This window comes from Diadema antillarum, unplaced genomic scaffold (genome assembly GCF_040938485.1).
Source record: "Diadema antillarum isolate AM-2024a unplaced genomic scaffold, OU_Dant_1.0 seq00000807_RagTag, whole genome shotgun sequence".
Lineage (NCBI taxonomy): Eukaryota > Metazoa > Echinodermata > Echinoidea > Diadematoida > Diadematidae > Diadema > Diadema antillarum.
In genome coordinates, this window is record NW_027271688.1 from 636,471 (window position 1) to 664,230 (window position 27,760).

Sequence of the window (27,760 nt, forward strand, 5' to 3'; positions counted from 1 at the left end):
TCCACATTTAAAAAGGACGAGCTTTGTTTGAGTTCAATTCAAGTATCTTGTGTGTGTGTGTGTGTGTGTGTGTGTGTGTGTGTGTGTGTGTGTGTGTGTGTGTGTGTGTGTGTGTGTGTGTGTGTGTGTGTGTGTGTTTGTGTGTGTGTGATGACTCTTCAAATCAGTCCATGTGTCACCATAGACATGTCTACCAGCAATTACAATGCCTTGATGCAAAACAAAAATCTACATAAGTCATAATATGGTAAACACAAATAATGTCTCGATCATCACATAATTATATGTGAAGAGGTAGTTTGTATATACTTGTACATGAACGATCTCCTGCTGTTAGATTCTTCCTGAAAATAAGAACATGATTGTAAAAAGCTTGAGGATAATAACTAAAACGGGACAAAAGACATAGAAATAAACACACTACACAGTCTCTTTCAGTATATCATATCACAACACGACTTTAATCAGTCAACATAACAAATATTTCTAAGTGATGTTTGCACATACTGGCCGCTTGTTCGAAGGGAACACGTCTAGTTTGCAAATACAAGCTGGATCATACGACCGACTTAACCCAGAAAAGATTTTGGGATGAGAAAACCATTCAGTTGTATTGATCAAATGTTTTTCCGCGAAGCTTTACGGTGGAGGAGGGTGGCAAATTACCGGTATATAAACTTCATGTTGATCACACATAGGAAGGTACAGAATATAACAAGCAACAGAACAAGAGTTTTGATTTTCAAACTGCCTTAATTTTACACATTTTTTATTCTTTTTACACATGTGGTGAAGGAAAGACTTTTCTCTTCCTTCTTTCGTCATAGGCCAGAAATGAATTCATTTAATGTGAAATACCTCAAATATACATACTGCCAGTAGAGTCATTACAGAAGAGCAAACACGTCAACAACGTCATCGGTGTTTTAAATGCGAGAGTGTTACGACTACTTTGCAGAGATATCTTGGTGACATCAAATCAATGCCTATCTACGATTCAGTATTGATACATGAAGGGCCAAGAGTACAACATGTAACTAGGAACGGTAATTGTGTTTAATAGGGAAAACATGCAGCAGTCTGTTCAATACAGCCCTCGGTTCTTGCATCCATAAACTCTTCTTAAAACTTGGGTGTGCGGCGAACCCATACAGGGCTGCCTACAAGAGATGCTCGACCACGGTAGGGTCTCCTAACAAACAAGGATCTGTGAATCTATCAGTCTTGTGAAGCAGCAGATTAAGACTTCCAAAAAAGAAAAAAAAAATACAGTATTTCTTTTCCTCCGCATGTGCATTCCACCCGTGTAGACTCCTTTTCATCACGGTGGACAACTTGATGGATCAGTCCTGGGCCCTGTTTCATGAAGCTGTTCGTAAAGTTACGAACAACTTACGAGTGACTGGTGATCAGTTCTGATGTGCTATACTTACCAGAATTTCCATAATTCAGCACAAGATCTGATCACCAGTCGCTCATAAGTCGTTCGTAACTTTACGAACAGCTTTATGAAACACCCCCCAGGAATGCCACATATATGCATCATCATGTGCCAACAACATTATCTTGAGCTACTCGTTCAGCCTTTACGCTTTGCTTCATTTGTTTGCTTCATCTATTTCGGGAGCATTTTATAAGTTTTAAGATTTCAAAGAGAGATTGTATCGAGTAGATCGAGTTCGACAGACCACCCCACAGCTCCTCACATGCTCTATGGAGAGCTCTGTAGGTGACGAATGTACGCTTGATATATGAAGAATAGATAGACTGTAGCATCAGGCTTACACAGAAGAGGTGCTGACTATCAGAAACATTATAAAGACTTCATACAATCACCAGAGTCTATATACATCATGCATTCTGTCATGTAGACTACAACACGTGAACAATTATATCAATACAACGAACGGGGAATTCTGAATGTTCCGGACAGGGTTTACCCTATGTATATATTAAAACATGAAAATAAAACTAACATCATTTTTATACTCCTCATATTCACTCAGTACCAATTTGCTGCATATTCATTTGTTATTCTTAAAAATAAAAAGAAGTGTCTTGTTAACATACCAGGATCTTTTTTTTTGAATGCAAATATATACTTTGAAAGATTTCATGAAACATGCTGCATCGTATCTCCAACAAATATTACAGCCAGGTATTACAAAGACTTGTTGACAATACAAAGCTAATTAACATGTAAAACTGCTTTCCCCTGCCCCTATGTATGCAAAGGATAGACACAGGATGATTTTGTACTTCAGGCCGACTCCCAGATGTATTGTGACATTAAAAAAAAAGGGACAATAAGATGCAAACTACATCACACATACGTACAACAATCTCTGTATGTGTCTCTTTGGCTGTAATTTGCCACTACTGTAAAATAGTATCATCACAAAAGGACTTTGATTAAATAGCGATTATCTAATTCAAACTTATCTATGGTATGAACTAAAGATGGAGAATAATCATACATATTGCATTTCTCAACAATCGTTCCAAAGCCCTCCTAGTTTTCATCACCACTGGAGGATATTATAATGCAGGACATCATTCACACTACATTGGTCTCTTATCAGTTTGAAGTTTTGGTTGGAAACTTTGCAATTTTGCACCAGTTTCCTTCTACCATAAAGAGGAATAATCGGTATGCCAAAGCGAGCAGTTGTAACCTGTGTCGATATAGAAATCCACTCCCAAATAGGCAGAGTAAAATCAAATTCATTTCTTTAAGTATTTGCAAGTTTGTGTTTTTTTTTTCCATTTTCAAATTTGTGTTCACACAAATTTGCAATTGGCTCTATCACCTTGCTCCAAAAAAAAAAAAAAAAAAAAAATTGTGGCATACATTTTTCTCCTCTTTTACCGGTGCATATTCAAATACTTGCTACTTACAAAGGCAATCCATTTACGATTGCCGAGAATTTACAAAATGTAAAATTAACCCTTGCAACATCAAGCTCTTGAAGCAATTACAACTAGTCATGCATGCCACCGAGCTCTTGCTTAATATACAACAGAGACAAAGATCACACTCGAAACTTAAACCTCCGACAAATTATACTTCCCTCTTTTCGACGTTCAGGCCTAACATGTACAAGTTGGGGTTTTTTCCCCTCTCTCTATCTATCTCTCTCTTGCCCTTTATTTTCTGTTGCTATCGTTTTTGATAAAGTCGGGTATGTCGATTGACAAGTTAAGTACAGTTGAATATCAACACAGAACGTTTGTTAGATGCTTGCTAGTGTTGCCATGAATCATAGGCATCATTAGTTACGTCTTGTCAATAACAACAGCAGCATGTAATACAAATAGGTTGCAATAAGATTACTTCATACAGAGGATAAGTTGCAAAGGAACAACTTTGAATTGCTGATTTCCTACAACTGACAAATGAGCTTTTCACGTTTTCCAAAAGCAAAAATGGAAATTACGCAAAGAAGACACGACTTTCCACAAGCATTGATACAATACTGCTGCATATCACTGATGTCTGATACATGCACTAAATCAAATTGGGGTTTGCAAACCATCATACCACTTTCTATCAAATTGTTGTGGATTTCCCAACATGGCAGGCATGAGCTTAAGTATCCCCCCAACCCCCCCCCCCAAAAAAAAAGAGAAGCTTTGGGTGAAATAGAAGAGACAAAAACACATTGGTGCAGGCCCGTAGCATGGGAAATGACGTAACTGCAACGCAACGACCTAAAAATATACATGACCTTCCCGTGACGGTGCGCACTCACATTCTGCATAAATAGCCTTGGACAGCAATGACCAGGGTGGCTTGATGACATTACTTCTCTTCGCACCAGCTGTTTTCTTTCCTCACCTATAAAAACAAAGCAAAAACATGACCAATGCACACCGAAATTTAGAGAAGTCACAAAATAAATAAAACATATGAGACATCTGCTTCAAAATGTGATATATTTTTATGTTAGTGCTGCCGTAATTGACTATTGAAACTCGCTAACGACTATCAGATTTAAGCATATCTGGGAAGTGTCTTCTGACCCTTCTTAAATGTGAATCCGCACTGCACACTGTATAGCACAAAGTTCATCAATGTATGTCTGCTACCAAGAGGTTACTTGTATGTGACATAGCAGTTACGTATGATAGTTAGTCTGAAACAATTGAATTCGGTGCACATGTTCACTTCTTGTCGCTCTGAGTACTGCCAATGCCAGTACTGCCACGGACAATACCTTAGTACATGCACCATGTTGAATGTTGTTCTTGGTTAAGAGTTGAACATCAAGCAGAGTATTTCTTTACACACTCATTGAAATTTATGGCATAGTATTTATATTTAAAACCTGAACATGTCTTGCCTGATGCACTGAAATTTACAGGACTTACTTTCAGTCATCGTTCACATGCAAACGCTGATGTGATCTCTTGCAATTGTGATAAAGCAGGTGAGGACATGAGCAATTAAGGTTTCTTCCATGTCATGTTACACCATTACAGTTATTCTCTATTATCAAAACCTAATCTTCTAATTGGAAAATCTTACAATTGGTCGAAACACCTACACAAATACATACGCATGTATAAATTCATGTATATTTTGTGATATGCAGATAGCATTAATTGTTAAGTATTATAATTCTTATGTTTTCACTGTAAACTGACTGTATTTCAGCCTCTGAGCTGCTATTTTCTGTGCAATATACCACATCAATTCAATTCAATTATATGACCATATTTTCCCCACGCAAAATCCAACCTGTGGGACCGCAGATTTCCCATTCTCACTTTGGCAACTACCAGAGATGCAGAGCCTAACACTCACCTGTTCTTCTTCTGCTGGAGTGAAGTCATTTTTGATGTTGAACGTCTTGCGGATCTCCTCCGACGTCTTGCCCTTGATCATGTTGGCTACCGTCTTGCAGGTAGCGTCCAGGAGGCCTTTGATGTCAAGATAGTTGGCAGCCTTTTTTGTGGAATAGCATGAAGAATGGAGAAGAAGAGTTCATGCATGTACAGGCCCATCATGAGTGTATAACACATATTATGTTGAGTGTATAGAACATGTGTATAAATATGAATAAGCCAGTTCACAGTCCCACTGTGTACATGAGCAGAAAAAGGTCATGTGTTCAATCAGGCATGTTAGTTTGTAAAGTCACTGAGATAAGCATCCACAGTGAAAGGATTATTCATGTAATATTTATACTGTAAAAGTGGATAGTTTGGCGCTTGGCTGGGTAAGATGAATTTCACATTTTTTTTATTTCAAGGAATCAACACATTTATAAGTGAAAAATTATGATGTGCAAAAATATTTACTGTAAAACGAGGACTGTTCATGTGCATTTTAATTTCGCGAATTTGGCGAGTGCCAAGGTTCGCGAAATTAAAATGCACACGAGAGTTCTTGTCTACACTATATGCATTGAACGCCAGTGGCAATTCGCGAAAATTTCATGCCACAAAAAAGGCCGTCTGCTCCAATTCGCGAAAATTTCATGCCGCAAATATATCATGTTTCACAGTATGCGTTAATATTTATTTTCACACTGATTTCTGATCACCCAAAATGCACAAATATTTCCACACAGCAAAAATCTCCACTTTTACAGTAAATGGTGCTCACTAGCACATCCACCCGAAAACAGGCCTAGTATTCGATGATAATAATAATAGAAGAGGGTGTTAAAGCACTCAATACAACAAAATGAAATGGATGCTCGGCCAACTGTCAATTGACAGACCATTCTAGTCATCTGGTCTACAAAAGTTCATTCTTTGTTTGAACATAAATTGTTATGTTGGGCAAGCTTATGCATCATGATTTTTTTTTTTGTTAAATCAAGTGACATACCTAAGCAGCTGAGAAAAAAGAGAAAGGTCATTTGCGCCAATGTGCAAACAAGCAGTGAACTGGCTTACAGATATATACTATCAAAAAGTCTGTTTTCAGATGGTTGACTGCACACTCCCATGACAAATTGGCAATATCTATGCAGTGCACACCAAATTGAAATAAAACATGGGCCATTTTCGTCAAAGTTATCAACAGGAATGTTAGAGAAAAATGGTAATTTCTTTGATTCCATTTCACTTCTCCCATAAAAAGCACCTCTGCTCTCTCCAAGGCACGATACATCCCCCTGCAGCATCGACAGTGAAAATCTGCTCCATGTGCCATTTACCACTGTTCATAAATTTAGAAAAATCCAACAAAAGCACTATTATTTGGGATTAAAGTGGACAATCATTCTTTGTTTTTCTACGAGACAGTGATATTCAGCCACAGGTATGGTACGTTAAAGTTAGAGGACACGACTGTATCATCCCCTGAACTATCTCCAACCCCAGTGTCCTTTTCAAGTAAAGTAGAAGAACACAAATCCTTTTGTATTTTCTGTTTAATCTGAAAGAAATGTTCACAGTGTAATGTTTGTATTTGGTGACTTAGATTGGTCCGACAAAGAGTGGCACTTCCCTCTGGGAATATGCTCTCTAAGGCCAAGACTGTGCAATGATTCATGCATTATGCATAATAAAATATGTTTGGGGGTGAGGGTCAAAAACACACCAGTATGAGCTCGAAGAGCGTGCCCTGGTCGACTTTGAGGAATTCCTGGTCGTGGGGGCAGATGTCGTCCGTCCTCTTCTCCCTGTTCTCGTCGTCTTCCGGTGGCGGAGGATCATCCTTGTGGTAGTGGCACCAGTGGAGGACCTTCTTTAAGATGGTGGAGTTGACGTTGGGGAGTGGGATGGCGTCATCGTCGTCCTCATCCATACCAAGATCTGGGTTGTGTGTGCACAGAAAAAAATTGGTCAGCAAACATTATTGGCATCATCATTATCATCATGTCTGTCCTGTTGACATTTATCTTTTACGTACCTGTATCTAGGGTTTTGGTGCTTTTTTTCCCTCCTCATATTGCTTTTTTTTTTTTTTTTAATAAACTTTGTACAACTTGTATCATGTTCCTCCGCTAACACACAATGGACCTGCATGTGGTAGTAAAAGTCTGAATTCCCCTTTGCCTATTCATTGCACTGATTTCTGATCATCTTTGTTCATCTGGAGATAAAAGTGCATATGCATACACACGTACATGTACATACAACATGTAAAGCAAGCATATGTATACAAAGAGAAAACACCTTCTCTCACACAAATACCTTGTACATCACATTGACCAAGGAGGTACACCTACTCTAGTACTTCCTTGGACTGACAAAGCTTTTAGCACACCACTCATGCACACAAGAAACAAATTTTTCTTGAAATGGCAGAAAAATCCCACGCCCATAATACCGTACCTGCATACATAGACCTGGGCCCTGTTGCATAAAACCCTTACCGCTGGACTTACCGCTCCTTTCTAGCGGTAAGTCTTCAAATTAGCGGTAAATTTTAGAATCCTTGATGCTGATTGGCTGTGATGCCTAATTTTGACGGTAGTTACCATTGAAATTCAACGGTAAGTTTTATGCAACGGGCCCATGTTTGTTTGTTTGTGATGTTCAGCTATATTTTCCTGTACTGTCTACCAGACTACGGAAATATCTAGGAACGTAACAACACAAAAAGCACTTGTATACAAAGTTTCATAGTAGCATTATAATCACGTTAGTACAAGCACTGTAAGGTCAAGGATGATAGCATACCATAAGCAGCAGTTTTTAGTCTGTGGGTCTCTATACATGTAAGTTCCTTTACTACTTTTGGGAAATATAACTCCTTTTTTTTTCAGGCTTTACAAGGGAAATGATTTGATAATTCAACAGTTTTCTTCAGGATTAGGACTGCAATTCCAGCTTTTGATTTCAATATTCATCTACACACATTCAGCCTCACAAGGCTGTAGGTGTGCATGTAAGCATGTAAACTCTGATGAAAAACATCATAAACTGAATGATTCAAGGCCCCATTTCATAAAAAGATGTTAGGATAGCAACTCTTGCTGGAATGGCAACTTCCAGTAGCAACAGCCAATCAGGAAGCTGGATTCTTGTCATTACCATGACATTACAATTGCCATTCCAACAAGACTTGCTATCATGTCGTCTTTTTATGAAATGGGACCCAGGTCTTACATGAACCAGGCCATACCTTCTAACATAGTCTTGATAATTACTGACTGCCTCGCTACCTCCACGTCGACTTCAAATACTTCTCCATCTGAACTCTGTAACTTGATGTTAGGCATCTGAAAAGAAAAAAAAGGACAATACATACATGTTACAAAAATAGATCTCGCCCTTTTTTTAAGAGCATTTACACTTCCAACAATCCATCACTTCCAGACAAGATATACAGTAGAATAATGCTTTTCACAGATGTTGTAGCATCCTAGAAGAAAAAGAAAAAAGAAAATGTTTTGGTGGAATGTTGTTTCAAGTCAGAGTTGCGAGTATAATGTGTACATGGCTATACAGGATAATGCACTGCACTTTTATACATGTATACCCATTATACTGTAAAAGTGGATATTTTTGCGCGACTAATTTTTCGCGCTTAGCGGGGTAAGAAGAGTGTCACATGCTTTTAATTCTGTGGAATCAAGACATCAACTACTGGAACATATAGCAAGCAAAACTCTTCGCGTGCTTTTATTTCCGCGTTAGTTTCAGGTTGTGCGAAGTGCGCGAAAATTTCAACACCGCTAAGATTTCCACTTTTACAGTACTATGCAATTCATGAGAAATGTGCATGTCAGTGAAAATACATTAAAATTAAGTACATGTATGTGCCATACAGTTTGCGAGAATGATATTTCGCAAACTGGGACCTGGGAGACAATTTCATGACTGGTTGCATTCATAATTGAGAACCACTTTGATGGGATCAGAGAGTTCTAAATATTACCCCTTTTCCCAGAGAACTACATGTGTGCTACATGTACATATTAAGCATTTGCCTGATTGCTTGGCGCAAGTGGAAATCAAAGTCGGGCAAGTGTTTTCACACAATGAGAAAAAATGCTTGTCCAAATTGGGTAAGTAAAAAGATTTGAAGCCACATTCGTTCACTTTTCCCCCTTCAAACTGACAAAGTCAACCATACAGAAGCCAAGGCCAAAGATAATGACTGTTTAATGGTGCAATGCACTTTAATTTCATTTCAGCAACTTTCCAGCACTTACATGAAGAAGTCCCAATGCAATGCGACACCAACAGAACAGGAATGCAATCGAACCAAGTTTTTTACTCCAATGCGTTTAAGTGTGTGAATCAATGTGTGTTGTTCATTTACTGTAAAAGTGGAAATTTTTGTGGTGTTGAAATTCTCGCGCATTTCGCGCAACCAGAAACTAGCGCGAAAATAAAAGCACGTGAATATTTTTGCTTGCCATATGTTCCTGTGCGTGATATCCTGATTCCACGGAAATAAAAACACGCGAAACTCTTCTTACCCGGCCAAGCGCAAAAAAATTAGTCGCACGAAAATATCCACTTTTACAGTATATTAAAATGATTGTGTTTTATTAAGTCCCTGATTCACAAGTGATTTTCTATATGATTTTCTTATATTTTTTGGACTTTCTATTCGGGCAGGTAAAATTCATGCTTGAGCAAATGTTTTTCAACAATGTGAAAATCTGCATGCCCAATCTGGCAAGTGGTAAAAAAGGTATGTAGCACCCTGGATCAATATCGCCAGTTGGCTCATGTCAGTGTAAAATGACTTGCAGTCACCAGTAAACTGTTTTCAGCTACATGAGGTAAGTGTACAGTTCTCACTTGGGCTGGAAGAATCTGCCCCTCCCTACCTCATTTTGCTAGAATGGCTACCGATATCAGAACCAAAAAAGAAAAAAAAGGCTGAAAAATTGCTAAAATGAGGAGAAAATAATAATAACAAGCATGAACACATTTAGTCTGTCTTTAATATTGTGCAATATCCATGATAGGTCTTGGTAGACTTGTACATTGTACAAGTATACACACACACAAATGTTGCATAGTCTATTCAAGTTTTGCTAGGTCTTGCTAACATTTCTCACAGGCTATCATGACATACATGTAAGTGACTGAGGTACTGTCACATAAAGCAAGTTACATGCCATAGGATACAGGCAAATGGCTGTAATGAGAAGCAAGCAGAGATGACCAAATTTGGTATCTACAGTGTATGTGTCGTTGTTTGGGAATCGATATTGCACCATTATTCATTCATATCATTACCACACCTTTCTTGCATAATTATCCGCATGATGCTCAACCTTTGTACGTACAAAACAAGCATAGCAGAATGAAATGTGTGTGTGTGTGTGTGTGTGTGTGTGTGTGTGTGTGTGTGTGTGTGTGAGCATGCGTGTACAGGTATATGTGATATACATCCTGATGCTGTTTTTATCTCCATTTAGCCCACCATGCAATGAAGTGCATCTAAAGTTCATGACCCATGTACTTGACTCAATCAATACACAGGATTTCCTTTTGGTGCATGTCACCCTCTATTGCCTCACACAGCCAGTGCATGCAATAAACATTCCTGTCATGATTTAGCCGCAGTTGCTAATCTTGGCACTCAGGGGAAGTGCTGGCATCTAATGCACGCAGGAGTAACATTGGCACAGCTGGAAATGTCCAAACCAATCAGTTGACATTGCCATAATAGACAAAATCTGTTGTTTGTTTGTTTGTTTGTTTGTTTGTTTTTTTAATGTTTTATCAGAGATCAATAATGGAAATGCAAGTACAAAGTTACGCAAGTTCAGTGGCAATCCAACATTGGCACACACTTCGAAAATAAAAAGGGCTCAGCCGACATGCATGTATCGGTAATTGTACACTGTTTGTAAAGAGGTATCAAGAACTGGCATGGCCCCACCGCACTGACCTGCAAAATTTCTCCAACCCTGAGCATTAAAAAAAAAAAAAAAAAAAAAAAAAAAAATGTTGATCTTGCTTTCATTATCACAACAGTGCAAGATTGAGATATCATTCTTTTAAATCACTGCCACATATACACTACATGTAGATGCACCTTTGTGCATTCTGTGTGGTCACATGTGTTTGTGTACATGTTGTGCATAATTTGCACATTGTACAAACATGTACGACATTGCAGCATGTTTTCATGTAACTTTGTGGTCTTAAATGGGCAAACTCTGCAAGTTACAAGGTAAGTATCCCATGCCAAAGAAAAACTAACAAAAGCAAAAAACCAAAGCAAAACCTGATCAACCTACAATATATCTATGGCCAGTTTAATACTCAAATATGTTATTTTTTCCCCATAATTCACATTTACCAACTGTTCAATTATCATGCAAATGCTGATCTGTATATCGTGACTGCTCAACATTTCTGCAAAGTCACATCTCATAGGAGTGCAAAGTAGTATATTTTCTGTCTAGGTAAACTGTAAAATGTTTTAAATAGTCTTTGCACCTCTTTTTCATTGTCATGTAATCTGTTTACTGTTGCTGCTTTTTTTTTCTCTCCCCTTCTCTGTGTACAGGTACATGAGTGAGCTGGAATAATTGTTTCACAGAATATGACTTTTTGTACAACCCATTTACAATTTGTAAAAGATATTTGGAGTACGCCTTTAAAACATAGCATGAGAAAACATGACATCCTGATTGGAATCTTATTACCCAGTGAGATATTAAAGCGCGTTACCTTGGCACGTGTAGGCATACATGTACATGCCATTTCACAGAGCTCTGAATAGGCAAAAGAACATCAGACATTGTTTGGTGAGGCAGCAGCACTTTCCTTGAAGCCATAATCTTATTCTTTAATTTTGTCATCATTTGATAAAATATTGTCTCATTTTCTCACAATTTGTGGTTTTGATACTCAGCACTTTTTTAAATCTCTGAAATGTATTCAAGTACACAGAAGCAACAAAAAGTGATTGTAAATGCTGTATTAATTTGCTTGACAGTATTCAAACTTGCCTTTGAAGCCACCTGTCTATGACTTCCACCTACAGTTGTATGTATCATATCCCCCTCCCCCTCCCCCCAAGAAAAAGCTAACTTTAAGACCCTGTGCATAGCAGCCACCTGTCTAATGTGGCCAGCAGCCACCAATATTGTTTCCTGTGGTAGATTTTAACATACAAGTGTTAAGTGGCAACAGACTTGAATATATACAGATCTGCAGGAAATCCAGCAACTTACAGCACATACATAGTGTGTTTTTCTGCTTTGCAGTCGAATATGGCCAGCGGCCACCAATATTGTTTCCTGTGGTAGATTTAAACAATGTTAAGTGGCAACAGACTTGAATATACAGACCTGCTGGAGATCCAGTAACTTTTACAGTGTACATAGTGTCTTTTTCTGCTTTGCAGCCACGCCGGTCATGCGCCGTTTAGTGATCACCACTACTCTACTTACCCATAATTTATAATGAAATTGTGAAGAGCTTGCTTGCTGTACGCATGCCAGGTTGAAATAATTTGATCAATAACGGCATTGTTCAATGCACGAGACACATGCATACAAAGTGTACTTGTACCATGATACACATTACAAGTACAGTGTACATTGTGCAAGTAGAAGTATGACTTTATACCTGCAGCAACAATGATACCTACATGTATATTGCATGCAATACAAGCAAAAAGTTGGATAACCTGTCAATAGTGGCCACTTATCTATAATGGCCACTTTTTCAATTCCCTTGGGTGGCCGCTATAGACAGTGTTGACTGTATTTTTTATAACCATGCCATGGCCTAAGGCTACACGCATTTCATATGCACAATAAATGGAAATCATCAAGGGGACATGTTTGGAGGATAAAAAAAAGAAGATTTATACAGAACATCTCAGGCATGCAGGCGAGTTTCTACAGTAAAATGTGTACAGTGTACTGATTTTTTTCATAATGACGGTATGATCAACGCACAGATACCTATGGAGTCACCATACATAATGCAGGGAGGTGTCTCTCTCACACCTCCCTGCATAATGTTCTTGGGCATTTTCAAGGTAATGGGACCCCCCAACGTTACATTTGGTGTTTCGGACATATCCACAGTGCTTTACATTCTAAATGAAATACAATGGCTTTAAGTGATTCCTGAATAATATTTTTTTCTTTAAATGAGTCACTTATATATTTTTTTATTTCTGCAAATTGAAGATGAAAATTTCATGTGAACGTATGTAACAGGTGGACAGACATTGGTGTACTAATGTATGACGGTCAAATTAAGTATCTTCCATGGAAAATGATCCTTTGTTTACTAAATGAACTGATATGGATGATAAGAGATAACATCATCCAAAGAAATCAAATTACCTGTGCATTAAGGTACTTTTCTAGAGTTTAGGCTGAACGTATGTAACATGGACGGACAAAAATGTAACGTCCACGTCTGTCCACATGTTACATACGTTCGTTTTTTCTACAAGTGTACTATAGTGCACAGTTAATTTAAATTTTGGGGGTGATATTGTATCTTCTTATCCATATCAGTTGTTTTAGTAAAGAAAAGCTCATTTACCATAGAAGGTATTTAATTTGACTGTCATGCATTAGTACACAAATGTCTGTCCACCTGTTACATACAAACACACGTTCACTATTTTTACGTTTTTTGAAATAAATTTTTATAGATAGCCTGCTTGGAGCAAAATCTGGACAAAGTTATCTCTCCTAGGTGAGCTTTATACAGTGCTAAAGTGTTTGGTGGGTTATTCACATTGGAAACATAAGATTACCTAGTGTCTTTGAAATGGACCCCATTACTGCGAAAATGCCCACATATAAATGCAATAGCACACATTTTTGACAGTATAGGAGGACAAACAGGTCAGGCTGCCAGATGAGACTAGTCAAACTCTAGTAACCCTATGCCTATTCGGTAATACTGTACTTGGCAAGGATCGCTGTATTTGCATTGTAAAGCAAGCTACCCATAATTCGATCATAACACCGACCAAAATTCGACCACTTGCTTCATCTTAGGTTTCATTTGTAGAAACCTGTGCTTTTGTGCATGGTGGAACATTGGCACGGGAAGTAGAACCTTGGTGCAGGTGCAGATAAGTGTACCTTGTTTCCTTGTTCATCTATTCATTTGTTGTTCAAGGGTACTAAAGTTTTAGTTGTTTTTTTATTGTTGTTTTAGATAGCAGGGAGCAGCTATTTTCTCTTATGTTTTTGTGGTCACTTCAAAATAGTTTCTACAAGGAAATGAAAATGTTATTGAATACACAAGAGTCTGGCACAGCTCATGTATAGTGTACATTCAGTTAACTACTCGTAACTACATCACTAACCTCAAAATGTACAGCTATTTCATGGTGATAGTCACCAAAGCATCCCATCCAGCCTACCTTTTTTTATTCCTCCTCCAACAACAACAACAACAAAAATTGGGTTATCTTTCGTTGCCTCTGATTTTGTAGCTAGCTGTATATTGTAATAACTTTGTATAAAAACCTATCATTTGCTACTTCAAATTTTTTTGGGTATTTCCACAGTAAAAGTGGCCATTTCAGAGATGTCAGGTTATTTTCTATTTCCATTGTGCATTTCCCCCAAAATACAATATGATCGCTTAGACCACTTTAATGAGATATAATTTTGCCTTAAAATTGCTTCAAACAGGCAATCTTTCAGAATTTTTGTCAAAATAAAAATGTTACATTTGACTGACAAGTACAACTTGTACTTACCAACATATGAAGGTCAAATGAACAATGTTTACTGAAAATTTGTTGCTTTTCAACTAAATGGCTTGATAATAGTGGTATTGATTAGAAAAAGATAAGAACAGCCTTAAAATTCTATTGAAATGAACTCTGTGTTTCATACCACTTCTAGACACTTCTAAGCTGTCACATTTTGGTCAGTCCAATTAAAGATTTTTTATGTTCACCACAAAGTCTTCGAAATAGTATAAAACACAGTGTTCAATAGAACTTTAGGGCTGTTCGTATCATAACATCTAACCATTATACATAATGATACCCACTCTGAGCAATTGCATAAAGATTGATCAGTATTAATACTACTAACACTATCAAATCCTATTAAATAGGATACACTTCCATACATTATGAGGCAATCATGCTCTTTAGGGCCCTATACAATCGGTACCTCAATGCCTGTATGCCAAGGCGATATCCCATGAACCGCGCAATGAGAAGCTGGCGAGCTTCTCTTGATGTACATATGAAATGCCTTGACAAGTAAGCAGGGGTCGAAATTGGCGATGGTCCGCTGGCCATTGGCCACCCAAAATCACGTCGGACTAGCTAAAAATCATAAAATTCTGAAGTTACTAGTCCGTCTGGCTAGCCAAAGTATTGCTTCAGCGTCAAAATTGATTCTAAGTAGTCCGCCTGGCTAGTTAAAAAAAAAGTGAAGTGCGACCCCTGGAAGGTCAGTAAACTTTCCTCACACTGCGATTTTGAATGGCGATCACCTAGATGCTGAACACTGAGCGATATTGTGTGCCTTTTCTCCCAGCTTTTCTCTCCGTGGCAGGATTATCTAGCTGTACGTGCCATCATATTATTTAATATGATTTTAAGGTTGCCTCACACTGTGCGATTTCTTGCGATACAACAGCCTCTGATTTTTTTTAATGTAGGCCCCAACAGTCGCTAGCCACATTAATCACAGTACAAATGTACATTAGTATCATGCATGACTTTAGATCTCTACACATGTATGCCTATCTTACTGTATATTAAAGCTGTTATTTTCGCGAGGGTTTAATTTTAGCGAATTTCGAAAATAACAGTTGGATCGCGAATTTAACAACACGCGAAAATGTCTCCATGCACTGTGTTAATAGAGCATTAACGTAAGCGTCGGCGTCGATTCGCGAAAACAACATCGCGCGAAAATGTCTATGACCTCGTTATTCGTGGAAATATCTGTACGCGAAAATAACAGTGTATACAGTACTATCACTGCACTGGACCCTTCCAAGTCCAGTGAGTCCAGGTATCATTAGGCTATTAATGGCACGAGCATGAACACTGCACTCCACGCCACTGAATCCAAGTTCTCATCAATTTTAGTTTTATACTACTACTAGTATAGTAGGTGTCCAACACATCAACTCTGTACATGAAACAGACCCCCTCTATTTGCTGCATTGCATATACAAGACGAACATTCACGCATGAGATACAATGCAGTGGTTTTGTATTTTTCACTGGGGATTTGATGATGTCAAAATATTACTGAAAAAACCAATAATAAACAAGATCAACAGCAAAACAATGATAGATTATAAATGACACATACTAGGAAAAGCACTACTTGCATTTAACACGTATTGTCAATAGTGGGTAGGGGTGTTGGTTTCAAAGTACCGCACAACTGAGCGCGTCAAAATAACAACCCATGCATTCAAAGCAGTTACAGTGACTAGTGACAGTGTATCTCGGACTGTGCGCTCTCGAGAGTGTATTCTAAATTTACCGCAAATCACATTTTCAATGCGCACATGTGCAGAGACTCCAACCCAAAGCACCTTCTGATCTGGAGATTCTCCTGCCCGAAACCCCTAGCAAACAGGAGACTCCAAGTTGATGTGTGCGAAGTGCGAAGTCCCTAGGGTTCTAACGTTAGATGTTCTCTGGTGCTATCTAAGGCTTATTTTTTCAACATACTATAGCAATAAGTAAGAAATCCTTTCCACCGGGAGACACAGAGCCAGGGCGGGAGAAATCAAATCTCAAGCGGGAGAACGGGAGATTTTGCAAAAATGGGCTTTCGGCGGGAGATCTCCCATCGAAAACGGGAGAGTTGGAGTCTCTGCATGTGGATTCAGAGTATTTTCTGTACATCATGTGAGTAAAATTTTAGGCAAATTGTGAGATATCAATTTTAAGTATCTAGTGATAGAAGAACATTAGCATGATTAGGGTGTCGATGTGTTGGACACCACCCATACTAGAATTAAAAGACAACAAATGCATGATTAAATACCCAATTCTCACTGCAAATCCCCTGTCTTTCATGGACGCCCAACTTTATAGTTTATAGAATTTACTGGTCCGACGTAACAACGGCGCGGCGTTTCATCCCTGTACCTGACTGCTGTAGAATGGGGAACCCTGTAGAATGAAGTGATTTGTACTGCCGGCGTCGCAATAATGACCATGATAACACACGCAATAATTATGCCATGTATGTACTACTGTAACCCCGTCGCGGGGCGCTGTATTATTAAGCGAAGTAACCCTTTACGGTACGTATTTGTCCGTATGGGGTCGCTGTAACTACACGCAGCGCTGTCGCGAAGCGACAGCGCTGCACCTCTATTCCTTCGCGGACGTTGTTATCGTTCACTGTTTCCTTCATGAATATCTTTATTAATCGTGGAAAACTAAAATATAAGGAATTATCGTAATCTATGACCATCATTCAATAACCGGTATGCGATTTTTTGTTTAATTACGTCTAAAACTTACCGAAATCTATGGCTGAAATCAGGTCTGTAAACGTCCTTACTGCTTCACTCCTCATCTGCGTGTTATATGAATGGCATTCACTCTCGTATACTACAACGTAGGTAGTCGGGGCGGAAGTGATGAGATAGTCGGATGACCCCAACTAAAAAAGTTCAAATCATTGCCGGTGCAGCACGCGCGGATCTACTACAAGCTTTACGTAACACATGAAACGCACGGGCGCACGGGCGTACGTAAAAAGCAACCACTTCTGAATGCGCATGCGTGGTAGTTTGTTGCTTTTGTGAAGCTCTCGAAGGAAAAGATACCACCGCACGATCTACTCCGAAAAATTCAACAATAAGGTCTGGATACCAACAAAACGCCGAATTCAACACAACCATCAGGAAAATACGCTGTAGGTAAGTGTTGCAAATTATATTACTCTTAAAATCATACAAAATAAAAGGTATTTTATGTGATTTTGCCGTCAATAGTGACGGTCGTTTACAACGTTGAAACACTAACACATGTCAGACCCTGTGCGCAGCACAGTGTCTGGTCAGGCTAGGGTCGCTGCTGCGGTAAGTACTACTGTAGAATCTAAGCTAACTACATTATCTACAAGTATGATAGCCCTACTACATATCGACCACCGTCTTTTAAACCGACCGCGTATTCATTGGCGCACTAACACTTAGTACGCACTTCACTGCGCGCAAAGCACATAAAAATGGATTGGCTTTGAATGTTGATGAGGATGGTGTGGGAAAACGCGAAAATTCACTGTTCATTAATGGTTTTAATCAAGGACAAAATTTCGAATAAATATTTTCACCGAATCGTAATGACAGCACAATGTAATGTCTATGGAAGTTTCTAAAAAGCTTCGTAGACTTTTTCTACAACACGGTGTTCAATACAACTCGGTTTGCGTGCTCAATGCAAAAACAGCGGTCGATCCTGACGAGCGTTTACCGCGGGGAGCTGAAACGAGGCCACGCAAGTTCGTCGGCGATATTTTTGCACTGAAACTTCGAATCGAAAATGGAACAACGGCATTTGATAGAGCTGGATTTTCTCAATCACGTAGGTCAAGTTTTTTACGTGAATTTCAGTGTTAAATATTCTTATCAAGCAAATAAACATTAGGCGGTCGATGAGTAGTAGGTCCAACTCTACAAATTGTACATCTGCGATGACATGGACGCAATTTCCTATGATTGGGACTACGTAATACACATACAGACTTATCGAACATTCAAAATTACTGCAAAATGCGGGATATGTAGACTTCTTTCGACATCATTCAAAACTACCGAAGACATAGTTTACGAAATGACCAACATGGACTCACCTTACAAATGGAAATAATGCACGATTACGAATTATTTCGATCAAACACGGCAGCTGATGATGTCACTGTTTCCAGGCAGTAATAACGCAATGAATCATGGGAAATAAACCTACGAGTATCGTATCGCGAATTTCACGATCGACCGACACACTGCATGCATGCACACGACACCGAAATTTGGGTGGCATCATGGAAGTACAAAGAAAGACTAAAAGTGGAAAAAAAGATACGAAGAGTTCAAATATCTATACGTAGACCTCGATTGAGTAAATCTCTTTGAAATTTGGCAGGGGGGTGGGGGATTTGGATACAAAGAAAAGACATGGAAATAGGCGTTGAGACAAGAAGCAAGAATTTTCCCAGAAAGTCCTTGGGTATCTCATACCCATGATGACATTTACATACAGTGTAGTTCTGTTTCATCATTTTATTCATGTATCTAGTTATTCAGTGAGTTGTCTGTTCAGTAGCCATGTATGTATTTATGTATTTATGAATTTATCTATTTAGGAATTTATTGATGCATTCATCCAATATATATATATATATATATATATATATATAATATATATATATATATATATATATATATATATATATATATATATTTTTTTTTTTTTTTTTTTTTTTTTTTTTTTTTTAAGGGGGTAGGAGGGGCGGGGGTGAGACGCTAGAGGGGCATTATGTAGGGCCTAAAATTGCAACAGTTAACAATACTTTACGTTCTCGTCCATGAAACCCAAAACAGAAAGAATGAATTAAACTTCTTCTCATCTCAAAGCTTCTCATGTCCATCATAATGCATCACATTAATTTTGTCCTTAAACAATTAATTAATGATCACACCATGAAAAACTGGACAACGACACGTAAGTCAGTATACCACGGAATCCCAACTAGTGTTTACACAAACACCTACGAAAACACAGTCAAACTGATATTGATACTGAATGTCTGTCCTTATGTTTCTTTGTAAATATTTTAATATACATGTAGTCCTCTATATCTCTCCTCTGTATAGTTCTCGCATTTCTACATTGTTTTACTTTGTACTTGCACAGCACTGTTATCGTATCGTAGTTCCTGTTACCATGGTTACTGTCATGATAATGATAATAATAATAATAATAGTAATCGTCATCGTCATCGTCATCATCATTATCAATATCATCAGCAGGGGCGGATCCAGGACATCAAATAAAGGGGAGGCGCCTTTACAAAATTAAAGGGGGTGTACACCCCCCCCCCCATTTTTTTCTTTTGTTTTAATCCACAAAAAAAAAAAAAGATAAAGAGGGGACGCGCGCCCGGTGCGCCCTCCTCTCTGGATCCGCCACTGATCAGTAACCATGAGATGCTTTTCCAAAGAACGATATTCAAATGGGCTCCATGACCGTTAATTTGCTCCTTCGACACAGCTCCCATGAAAAATCTCACCACAGTTGATACGCTAAGCCAAACATGAATTCTACCCACAAACATAATTATTGTAACCCTAATAACCCTAATCCTAATCCTCATAATCCTTCTCAGCAAGTGTCATGTCACCGTTCGCAATGACCTTCGACTCTACTATAGGGCCTGCGTATAGGATAGGCTTATAATTATCTAATTAGATATTAAAATTGTCGGAAGCCGCGGGGTTGCATGGGGACTGGGGACTTCAGACCCCTCCACAACACACATTACATGCTTATAAACACATACACACTCTCTCACACACACACACACAAACACACACACACCCCTACATTCTTTTTTTTTGTTTCATGATATTCTTTATTTGAATTGCATTCAATTAACAACGAAATTGATATGAACAAAAATAAGCAGCTGTATTCTTCTCTCTTGTGCTGTTAAATCATATTTTTTTCCCCGAACATACACAGTACAATATATTTCGGGTTTTTTTTTTTTCAAATCATATCATGTATAAGAGAAATGACATGAAATTCTGCATGACTCTCAGAAAAAGCTATATTCATCAACCCAATCAAGCCAATCCATATCTGCCGTATTACACAAAAACTTTTGCTGCTGAATCACCTTCTTTTTTTAACATACTTTTTTCTTTTTGCAGAGCATACTCTATACGAAAAAATTATATCAAATTCTGCATAATTCAGAGAGAAAAAAATATATTAATCAACTTGATCAAATTAATCGTATCTGTTTCATTACATAAACTCCCTAACACTCCCTTGAGAATACAGCATTTCCCAAAACCTACAGTGAACTGAAAAAAAAGATCATGCTTGAATTAACCGAACGAAACTCTTCATTTTTTTTAAACCTATCAACCTACCCCCTGTACAAAACAGAATAGCCATAATGTGCATACTGTCAAAGCAAACCGTATTCCTGCTTAAAGGGATGGTACAGTATTAGTGGAGATGAGAATTGGGCTTTTAACTTTTTGCGAGATACCAAGAAAACACTTGTGATATAGTACAGAGCATACCATGTTAAGAGGAATTCAAATTTTGTTTGATGAAAATCGGGTTTGGAAGGACTGAAACATCCAAAAACAAAGTAAAACAAAGCGATCGTAATAGAGTGTGGGTCCCACACTTTATTAGAATCGCTCTTTTTTTGATATCTCAGCCATTTGAAAACCAATTTTCATCAAATAAACGTTGAATTCCTCATAGAATTACGTGCTCTTTCATATTTCATAAGAGGTTTCTCATTATCTCACCCAAAATTGTTAGAAACCTGAAATTAGGTCTCAACCAAAACTATATGATCCCTCTTAACTTGCACATACTTTACTATCACCTAACTACTTTTTATACATCTACCCAACCCCACCCATCCCATACTTTTCTACACAGGCCTATTCCCCCCCCCCCCCCGGAAACTGACCCTCAACACCCACAAACACATACAGACACACACACACACACACACACACACTTTTGGCTCTTAAGAGTGGGGGGGGGGGGGAGGAGGGGAGGATGTGTCTTCCTTTGAGCCAATCACAGCCACTGCCGCCCCTACGCCCCCCCCCCCCCCCAACGCACACACGCAGACAATAGAAATGTTCCGCCATATGGCTTCATAAGAATAACAAGTTTTTATATTCCACTGTCTTGTCTCTTTGAAATCCACTGAAATTTGATGTGAAAAGTTTCGGTGCCGCAATTTGGTGGATAAGAAAACTTTTACAGTTCATGCACGTCATCATGCGCGTTCAACGATATCAAGAAAATTATAAAGAGAATAAAATCTTAAATATTTCATGAAAATTACCTATTCTCTCAACTTTTTACTCACATAATTAATGTTAAGCGTGGTCATATATATATACGAATGACCTTTCTTTCTTTTTTCTCAGTATGTTAGGGGCACTTCACTCGTTTTCAGAGCGACATAATGTATAAGCTTTAAGTAACAATTTATGGGATTCATCAATCCTGTTCAAACAAAGAACTTGCGTAGACCAGATAACCAGAATGATCCTTTCTATTGATATTGCCAAATACAACTTCTGCTGTCAGGCAGATGTGCTGGCAAGCAGCATATTATAAGGATTACATGAATAATCATTACATCACAGATGATTCTCTCACGGAATTTTAAAACTATAACATGCCTGTTGCTACGAATAACCTTTTTCTGCTCATGCGCAGATCTCGAGTGGAACTCCGAACTGGCTTGTTGATTCACGGGTAGTCAAATGCCTTTTTTTTTCTACCTTGTGTTGGCTTATTCCTGTGGTTAAAAATGAATGCAAATAAGTTGAAGACACCAGACTTATCGGAGAATATGTCCTGAACAAAGGCGGAGGGAAGATTATCATACGTAATTCTTGAAACGGGAGTAGCAATGTCAGTACTATTGACGTCTCAAATAATTTGACTATAATTGATTACGATTACCATCGTTCGCAGATGTGCTATACAACAATCTGTAAATCACACGTCACTGTTAATCTAAAGCGCAGCAAACAAAAGTAGAGACAACTTTATAAACTCGAAAAATTTACTAGTTCAGTTTATTTGCTTTTATTCAATTATAATTTTAGCTGGTTTGTATAATGTTGAGAAAATATAACATAAGACACCATGTGTATCGACAATACATTGTGATCATTGTTTCTACATAATAAATAAAACGTATTATTGTTTGTCCTGTACTTACTTTCAACAATGCGTATTATGACATAATGAATATTATGAAAGCCCCATTATAGTAATTATTGTAGGATCGGTATTTTAGAAAACGAAATAACATTGTCCCATATAATACAAAATATTCATATCCATTTCAATGTCTTCTTGGGGAGGGGGTGATCAATGATATTTTACCAAATTGTTCTTACAGCAATTATTAACAGCAATCTCTGAAGAGATCATAAATTGATTATTCCATAACAGGCATATCATTCCCGAACACAGTTTTATTACCCTATATATACCATCTGACCTATCTTTTTTATAGAGATGGAAACAATTGAACTGGAGTTCGAATAAAATCAGTTTTACTGTGATATTATGATATGGTTTCAACAGGATTCGGTTCTTGTCTTTCACAACGACGACAAACGAAAGTCATCGACATGCGGCTAGGGTGACGCAATCACTGCTTCAAGCTCAAACTGGTCTGGTCTGAATGTCGCCCCCATGCGTCCGCCGAGTTCTGTCGAGGCGCCGGCGGGAAGACGCAAACTGAACCGCTGGAGGACGAACGTTACGAAGAGGAACAACTCCATCCGGGCTAATTGCTCGCCCGGGCATGCTCTCTGGCCTTATTGGGAGAAAGGCAGAAAAGAGATTATTAATATTGCTGCTTCCAGATTGTTGACGAAATAGTTTCTACTCTGTGTCAAACAAGAAAAAGAAAAAGAAAGTTAAATGTAAGACAAATAATATATTGTATAAAAACCTTAATCTCGTATTATATTACGAACATGTTGTCACGCGCATTTGCGCATTATGTAAAGAAAACAACAGGAAAGTGTACGGTACAGTCCTTCGTGAATTCGAGATTATAACTGATTGTAGCTACTGTAGCAATTTGGCTTGTCGGCCAGTTCACCATCATAATTCACCGTCACCCCTTTTAACAGTTGTGTGCAGAGGCAAGATGATAGACCAATGAGTTTATGATTCTATACGCAAACGGGAACAGTTAATCAAGAGAGAAAGAGGGACAAAATAATAAGTACATAATTTTTGTTCCTGCTGGGAACCTGTAAGAACATCAGTCTCTGAAATGTTGACCATACCGTAACTGAAGAGAACTGGCTCCAGCGATCTATCGAAGCACCCCTCTTGGTCCAGAAATCGTTCTGGTCTGAACTTGTCGGGTTCGTCCCACAGCGCCGGGCTGCGCGCCACGTACCAGAGGTTAATCGTGACTCTTGTACCGGCCGGTACGTCATATCCGGCTATTTTACGATCACGTGACGCAACGTGCGGCGCCACATAGGGGATGACTGGCCGCAGTCGCATGCTCTCGGCAATCGTGGCTTCGGTCAGGGGAAGGTTGTGGCGGTCGGCAAATGTCGGTAGCCGATCGGAGCCGACGACATCCGAAATCTCCCGACGGACCCGGGCTTGCAGCTCGGGATGACTCGCCAGGAGGTGGTAGGTCCATCGGAGAGTAGATATCGACGTTTCGAAGCCGGGGAAAATGGCGTCCCAACATGTCTGGAGAAGGTTGATTTCATCGAACGTCGATTCGTCGTCCGGAACCTGTAGAGTATAATAAACCATTTACATTATCTCGCCAAAAACAACATAGTCCTTTAACAAAACTCTTCATGTAAGTCTTTTCTGCCTATTGTTCGTCAACCATAAAATTATTATAAATTCAGTTCACAGTTTGGATGGCCATTACACATAAAAATAGTGCTTGATAAACAGCGGCGTCAATATGATTTTAAGCTACGGAATACTTCTTATGTTTTGACAAAACAGTTCAAGTGTCCGTGGTGTAGTCTTTAAAAATCAAACCTTTCTGTACATTAGGCCATATATGAATTAAGTCTAAGGACACACACAAAACAAAACTGTTCTTATTCGACGTCGCAAGTTACTACACGGTCACTTAAAATACATGTTTTTTTCTCGAAGTGCTAGCTAGTTGAATTACATGCATTTATTTACATGTATTTGTCACTCTGCTTTCTATTATGCGAGATAACCTTCTCTCTGTAAGAATTTCCTAGTTTGACGACCCACCTTCGACCTTCTGGCCATTTCTTTGAGATAGCAGGATATGAAGTCCGTTGCTGGTTCGTCGGGGCTGTAACTGGCCTTATGCTCGTCAACGTGCTGCCTGATAAAGCCCAGCATCGTTCGCATCAGCTCCGTGAGCTCTTCCTTGGCAGGGAGTGGGAGGGACGCTAACCACGAGATCATACCTGTAATAATACACACACCGTTGGTATACAAGACAACACAAAAGCGTCAGAGTGAGAGCAGATTGGTAAGAGGTATATGGAAATACATAAAGCAATTATTATAGAGTTTCATATAAAGAGTTACAGCGAAAGAGGGGGTCAATAAGAGAAAGGATTAGAGGGTGATTATTTTGTGTCCTCTTTTTGTGAGGGGGCATGTGTGTTTGAAAAATGATAAGATATAGAGACTTAACGAGAGGCAGTCAGCTATGCATATCATGCTGCTATTGTTTTCATCTACAGAAGTTCGTGGACTCAAGGTTGACATCACGGAAGCACGTTGATATCATGATATCACAAGTATGCTCGAATCTAGCCTCTGGATATACTAAGACGCTATGGTGGAACTTGAACGAACAGCTGATTGAGGAAGATGTGCATACTCTAGCAATAAGGACGCAACTCTCCCAGGCGTTCAGACGGGGGTCATCCCACGAGACCGACAGCCACGAATCATACAGCACACGAGCTAGACACTAGGCAGATGAGGCTCATGAGTTCGAAAATAGGCAAACAAGACCCACGAGCCCAACATTACATCACGGGGCTAAAATGTTTCGGTCTCGTGCTATGGGCCCTTCTTGCTTAGTGTCGAACTCGTGGGCCTTGTTTGCCTAGTGTCGGACTCGTGGTTCTTGTTTGCATAGTGTCGGACCTATATGGGCCTTATTTGCCTGGTGTCGAACTCACGGGCTATATGACTCGTGGGCTGTATCACTTGTGGGCTGTATGACTCATGGGTGTCGAACTCGCATAATGTGCACCCAATCCACGTGCCTCGCCGTCCTGAGTGTGACGCAAACCTCAACCACGAGAGCTTTTCAAAAGGCTGGTATGAAGCATAAAAATGCGTGTGCTTACCTAGTAGACCGGCAGGCCCGATTATTTCAGACAGTCTGTCGGAGCACGCGGCAATCCGGAGGAAATCGGGGTCGTCGAAACTGTACGTCTTTCCCGTGACGATCTTCATGATGACGTTGGAGACGGACACGGTGACGAGGTCGGTTGGGTTGAAGCTTTTCCCACCGTAACTCTCCATCTCTTCGAGAAACCTGAGAACCTGCGATGCAATGATCTCCTCGAACTTGATGACGCTCGAGTTGACTTTTCTGAAGACGGTGAGGAAAAACCTCTGCTGCTCCTTGAATACTGACCCACTAGCGAAGGCGATGCCTATGGGCATGAAAATGTTCATTTACATATTCAAAAAAAAGTGAGAATTTATTACAAAGACAGCAGGATCAAATCTAAGGGATTATAAACAAGCAGTAATAGTCGTTACATTATGACATTCAAGGTGTTATTTAATCAATCAATGACATGAAATGCATGAAATATTACGACTTCATAAATGAGTCGGGAAGACACTGACTTACAGAGAACAAAATATACGAACCCTGTAGCAAAGGGGCGCTTTTAATGCACAAGATGTCAGAGGTCTGAACTGTTAAATCACTTTGTAGCAATGTTCGTGACAGACACTGCATGCATATACATTGTGTGTGTACGAAGTATGTTTTGGTAAAACTTTTGTGATATTTGCAGCCAACTTTCTACCCCTGATCAAGTTCACTATTGGTGTAAAAGGTCAGGGAATAGGCCGTTTCATACAACGCATCATGATATCTTAGAACTAACCTGATTCAGTAGATATGATGTAAGTTTCAGATGTTTCTATTTTTTTAGGGAATGTAAGCAACCTAATTTATGTCATAATACAAAACGCGTACATGTATTACGATGACACTTTGCACATGACAACCATTATCGGATAGCGTTCTTCACCAACTTACCTGTGTTTGGTCTTCCCAGGATAGTCTCGCAAGCGGGAAAGGGTATCTTGTCGCTGACGTACGGATCTTGGAGGGTCTCGCGTATCAGCTTCTCGTCGCTCAGAACAACCACCCTTGTGCCCAGCATGGTGAAGGAGAATATGCCTCCGTAGGTGGCGCTCCACTGGAACAGAATTTCGTGCTGCTGCAGTTTGGTGAAGAGCAGACTGAAGACGCTACCGAAGACGGGCCATTCTGGAGGACCCGGAGGGTGGTTCCATCTCCTCGTGCGCCGCCCGCGGACAACTAGGTAGAAGACCAGAGCGGTGAGTGCGCCGCCAGCGAGAATTGTCGTAGGGGTGATGTACATAAGTGAGCTTGACGCTGCCGCCAATTCTGTCAGAGACGAGCAGTAATTAGCTGACGCTGATTGTTGTGGCAAAATTATATCAACTCAAACTTATAAGATGTCTAACCCTCCCGGCTTGTTGGACAAAATCTCTGTCACCGCCTTTACGGTTTTCTTGCTATCCCCACGGAGCTACCCCCATGCTATACCCAACTATACGTTTACTATTTTGTTGTTGCGTCGAACAGTATACCAGGGCACTCTGCGTAAGTGTAGTGAAGAAAAAGTATTGCCTCGTTTACTTTCTGAGAAAATCAAGCGCGCAGCTCTAAGATTGAATCCAATTGAATCCAATTTTGTGTGGACTAGATCTCGTCAGCTCAGCGTGTCCATGCATCGACCAGAAATCTCCGCACTGTACCGACTGTATAATGAGAAAATTGAGAAAGCGCTATATGAATGCACGACACTCACTGAAGTACACGATGTACCACTATTTACACCCATCCAGGTT

At 39.3% G+C, this 27,760-nt stretch overlaps 2 protein-coding genes across 2 annotated transcripts; both read right to left on the reverse strand.

Annotated features, from left to right (window-relative positions):
• Positions 1 to 3,637: 3,637 nt before the first annotated feature.
• Positions 3,638 to 18,799, reverse strand: LOC139739562 (S-phase kinase-associated protein 1-like). The gene is made up of 5 exons (XM_071650166.1): positions 18,717 to 18,799; positions 8,087 to 8,183; positions 6,557 to 6,771; positions 4,808 to 4,948; positions 3,638 to 3,838 (listed from the first exon to the last, which is right to left on the reverse strand). Exons 2-5 carry the CDS (start codon positions 8,181 to 8,183, stop codon positions 3,803 to 3,805), a joined length of 489 nt encoding a protein of 162 aa, XP_071506267.1. The 5' UTR covers positions 18,717 to 18,799; the 3' UTR covers positions 3,638 to 3,802.
• Positions 18,800 to 23,283: 4,484 nt separating this feature from the next.
• Positions 23,284 to 27,267, reverse strand: LOC139739584 (cytochrome P450 2U1-like). The gene is made up of 5 exons (XM_071650188.1): positions 26,919 to 27,267; positions 25,987 to 26,298; positions 24,905 to 25,086; positions 23,947 to 24,415; positions 23,284 to 23,465 (listed from the first exon to the last, which is right to left on the reverse strand). The coding sequence occupies exons 1-5, from the start codon at positions 27,265 to 27,267 to the stop codon at positions 23,284 to 23,286; spliced, it is 1,494 nt and encodes a 497-aa protein (XP_071506289.1).
• Between the last annotated feature and the right edge of the window lie 493 nt (positions 27,268 to 27,760).

What these genes read in the sequence shown, in the direction of transcription:
- LOC139739584 (XM_071650188.1), bottom strand. Translation starts at nt 27,267, where the DNA reads ATGTACATCACCCCTACGACAATTCTCGCTGGCGGCGCACTCACCGCT. An exon ending in CCTGGGAAGACCAAACACAG is followed by an intron (nt 26,299 to 26,918) that starts GTAAGTTGGTGA and finishes TCATGCCCATAG; the next exon opens with GCATCGCCTTCGCTAGTGGG. An exon ending in CGGGCCTGCCGGTCTACTAG is followed by an intron (nt 25,087 to 25,986) that starts GTAAGCACACGC and finishes GTATTATTACAG; the next exon opens with GTATGATCTCGTGGTTAGCG.
- LOC139739562 (XM_071650166.1), bottom strand. Translation starts at nt 8,183, where the DNA reads ATGCCTAACATCAAGTTACAGAGTTCAGATGGAGAAGTATTTGAAGTC. An exon ending in TATCAAGACTATGTTAGAAG is followed by an intron (nt 6,772 to 8,086) that starts GTATGGCCTGGT and finishes CACACAACCCAG; the next exon opens with ATCTTGGTATGGATGAGGAC. An exon ending in CGCTCTTCGAGCTCATACTG is followed by an intron (nt 4,949 to 6,556) that starts GTGTGTTTTTGA and finishes TCCACAAAAAAG; the next exon opens with GCTGCCAACTATCTTGACAT.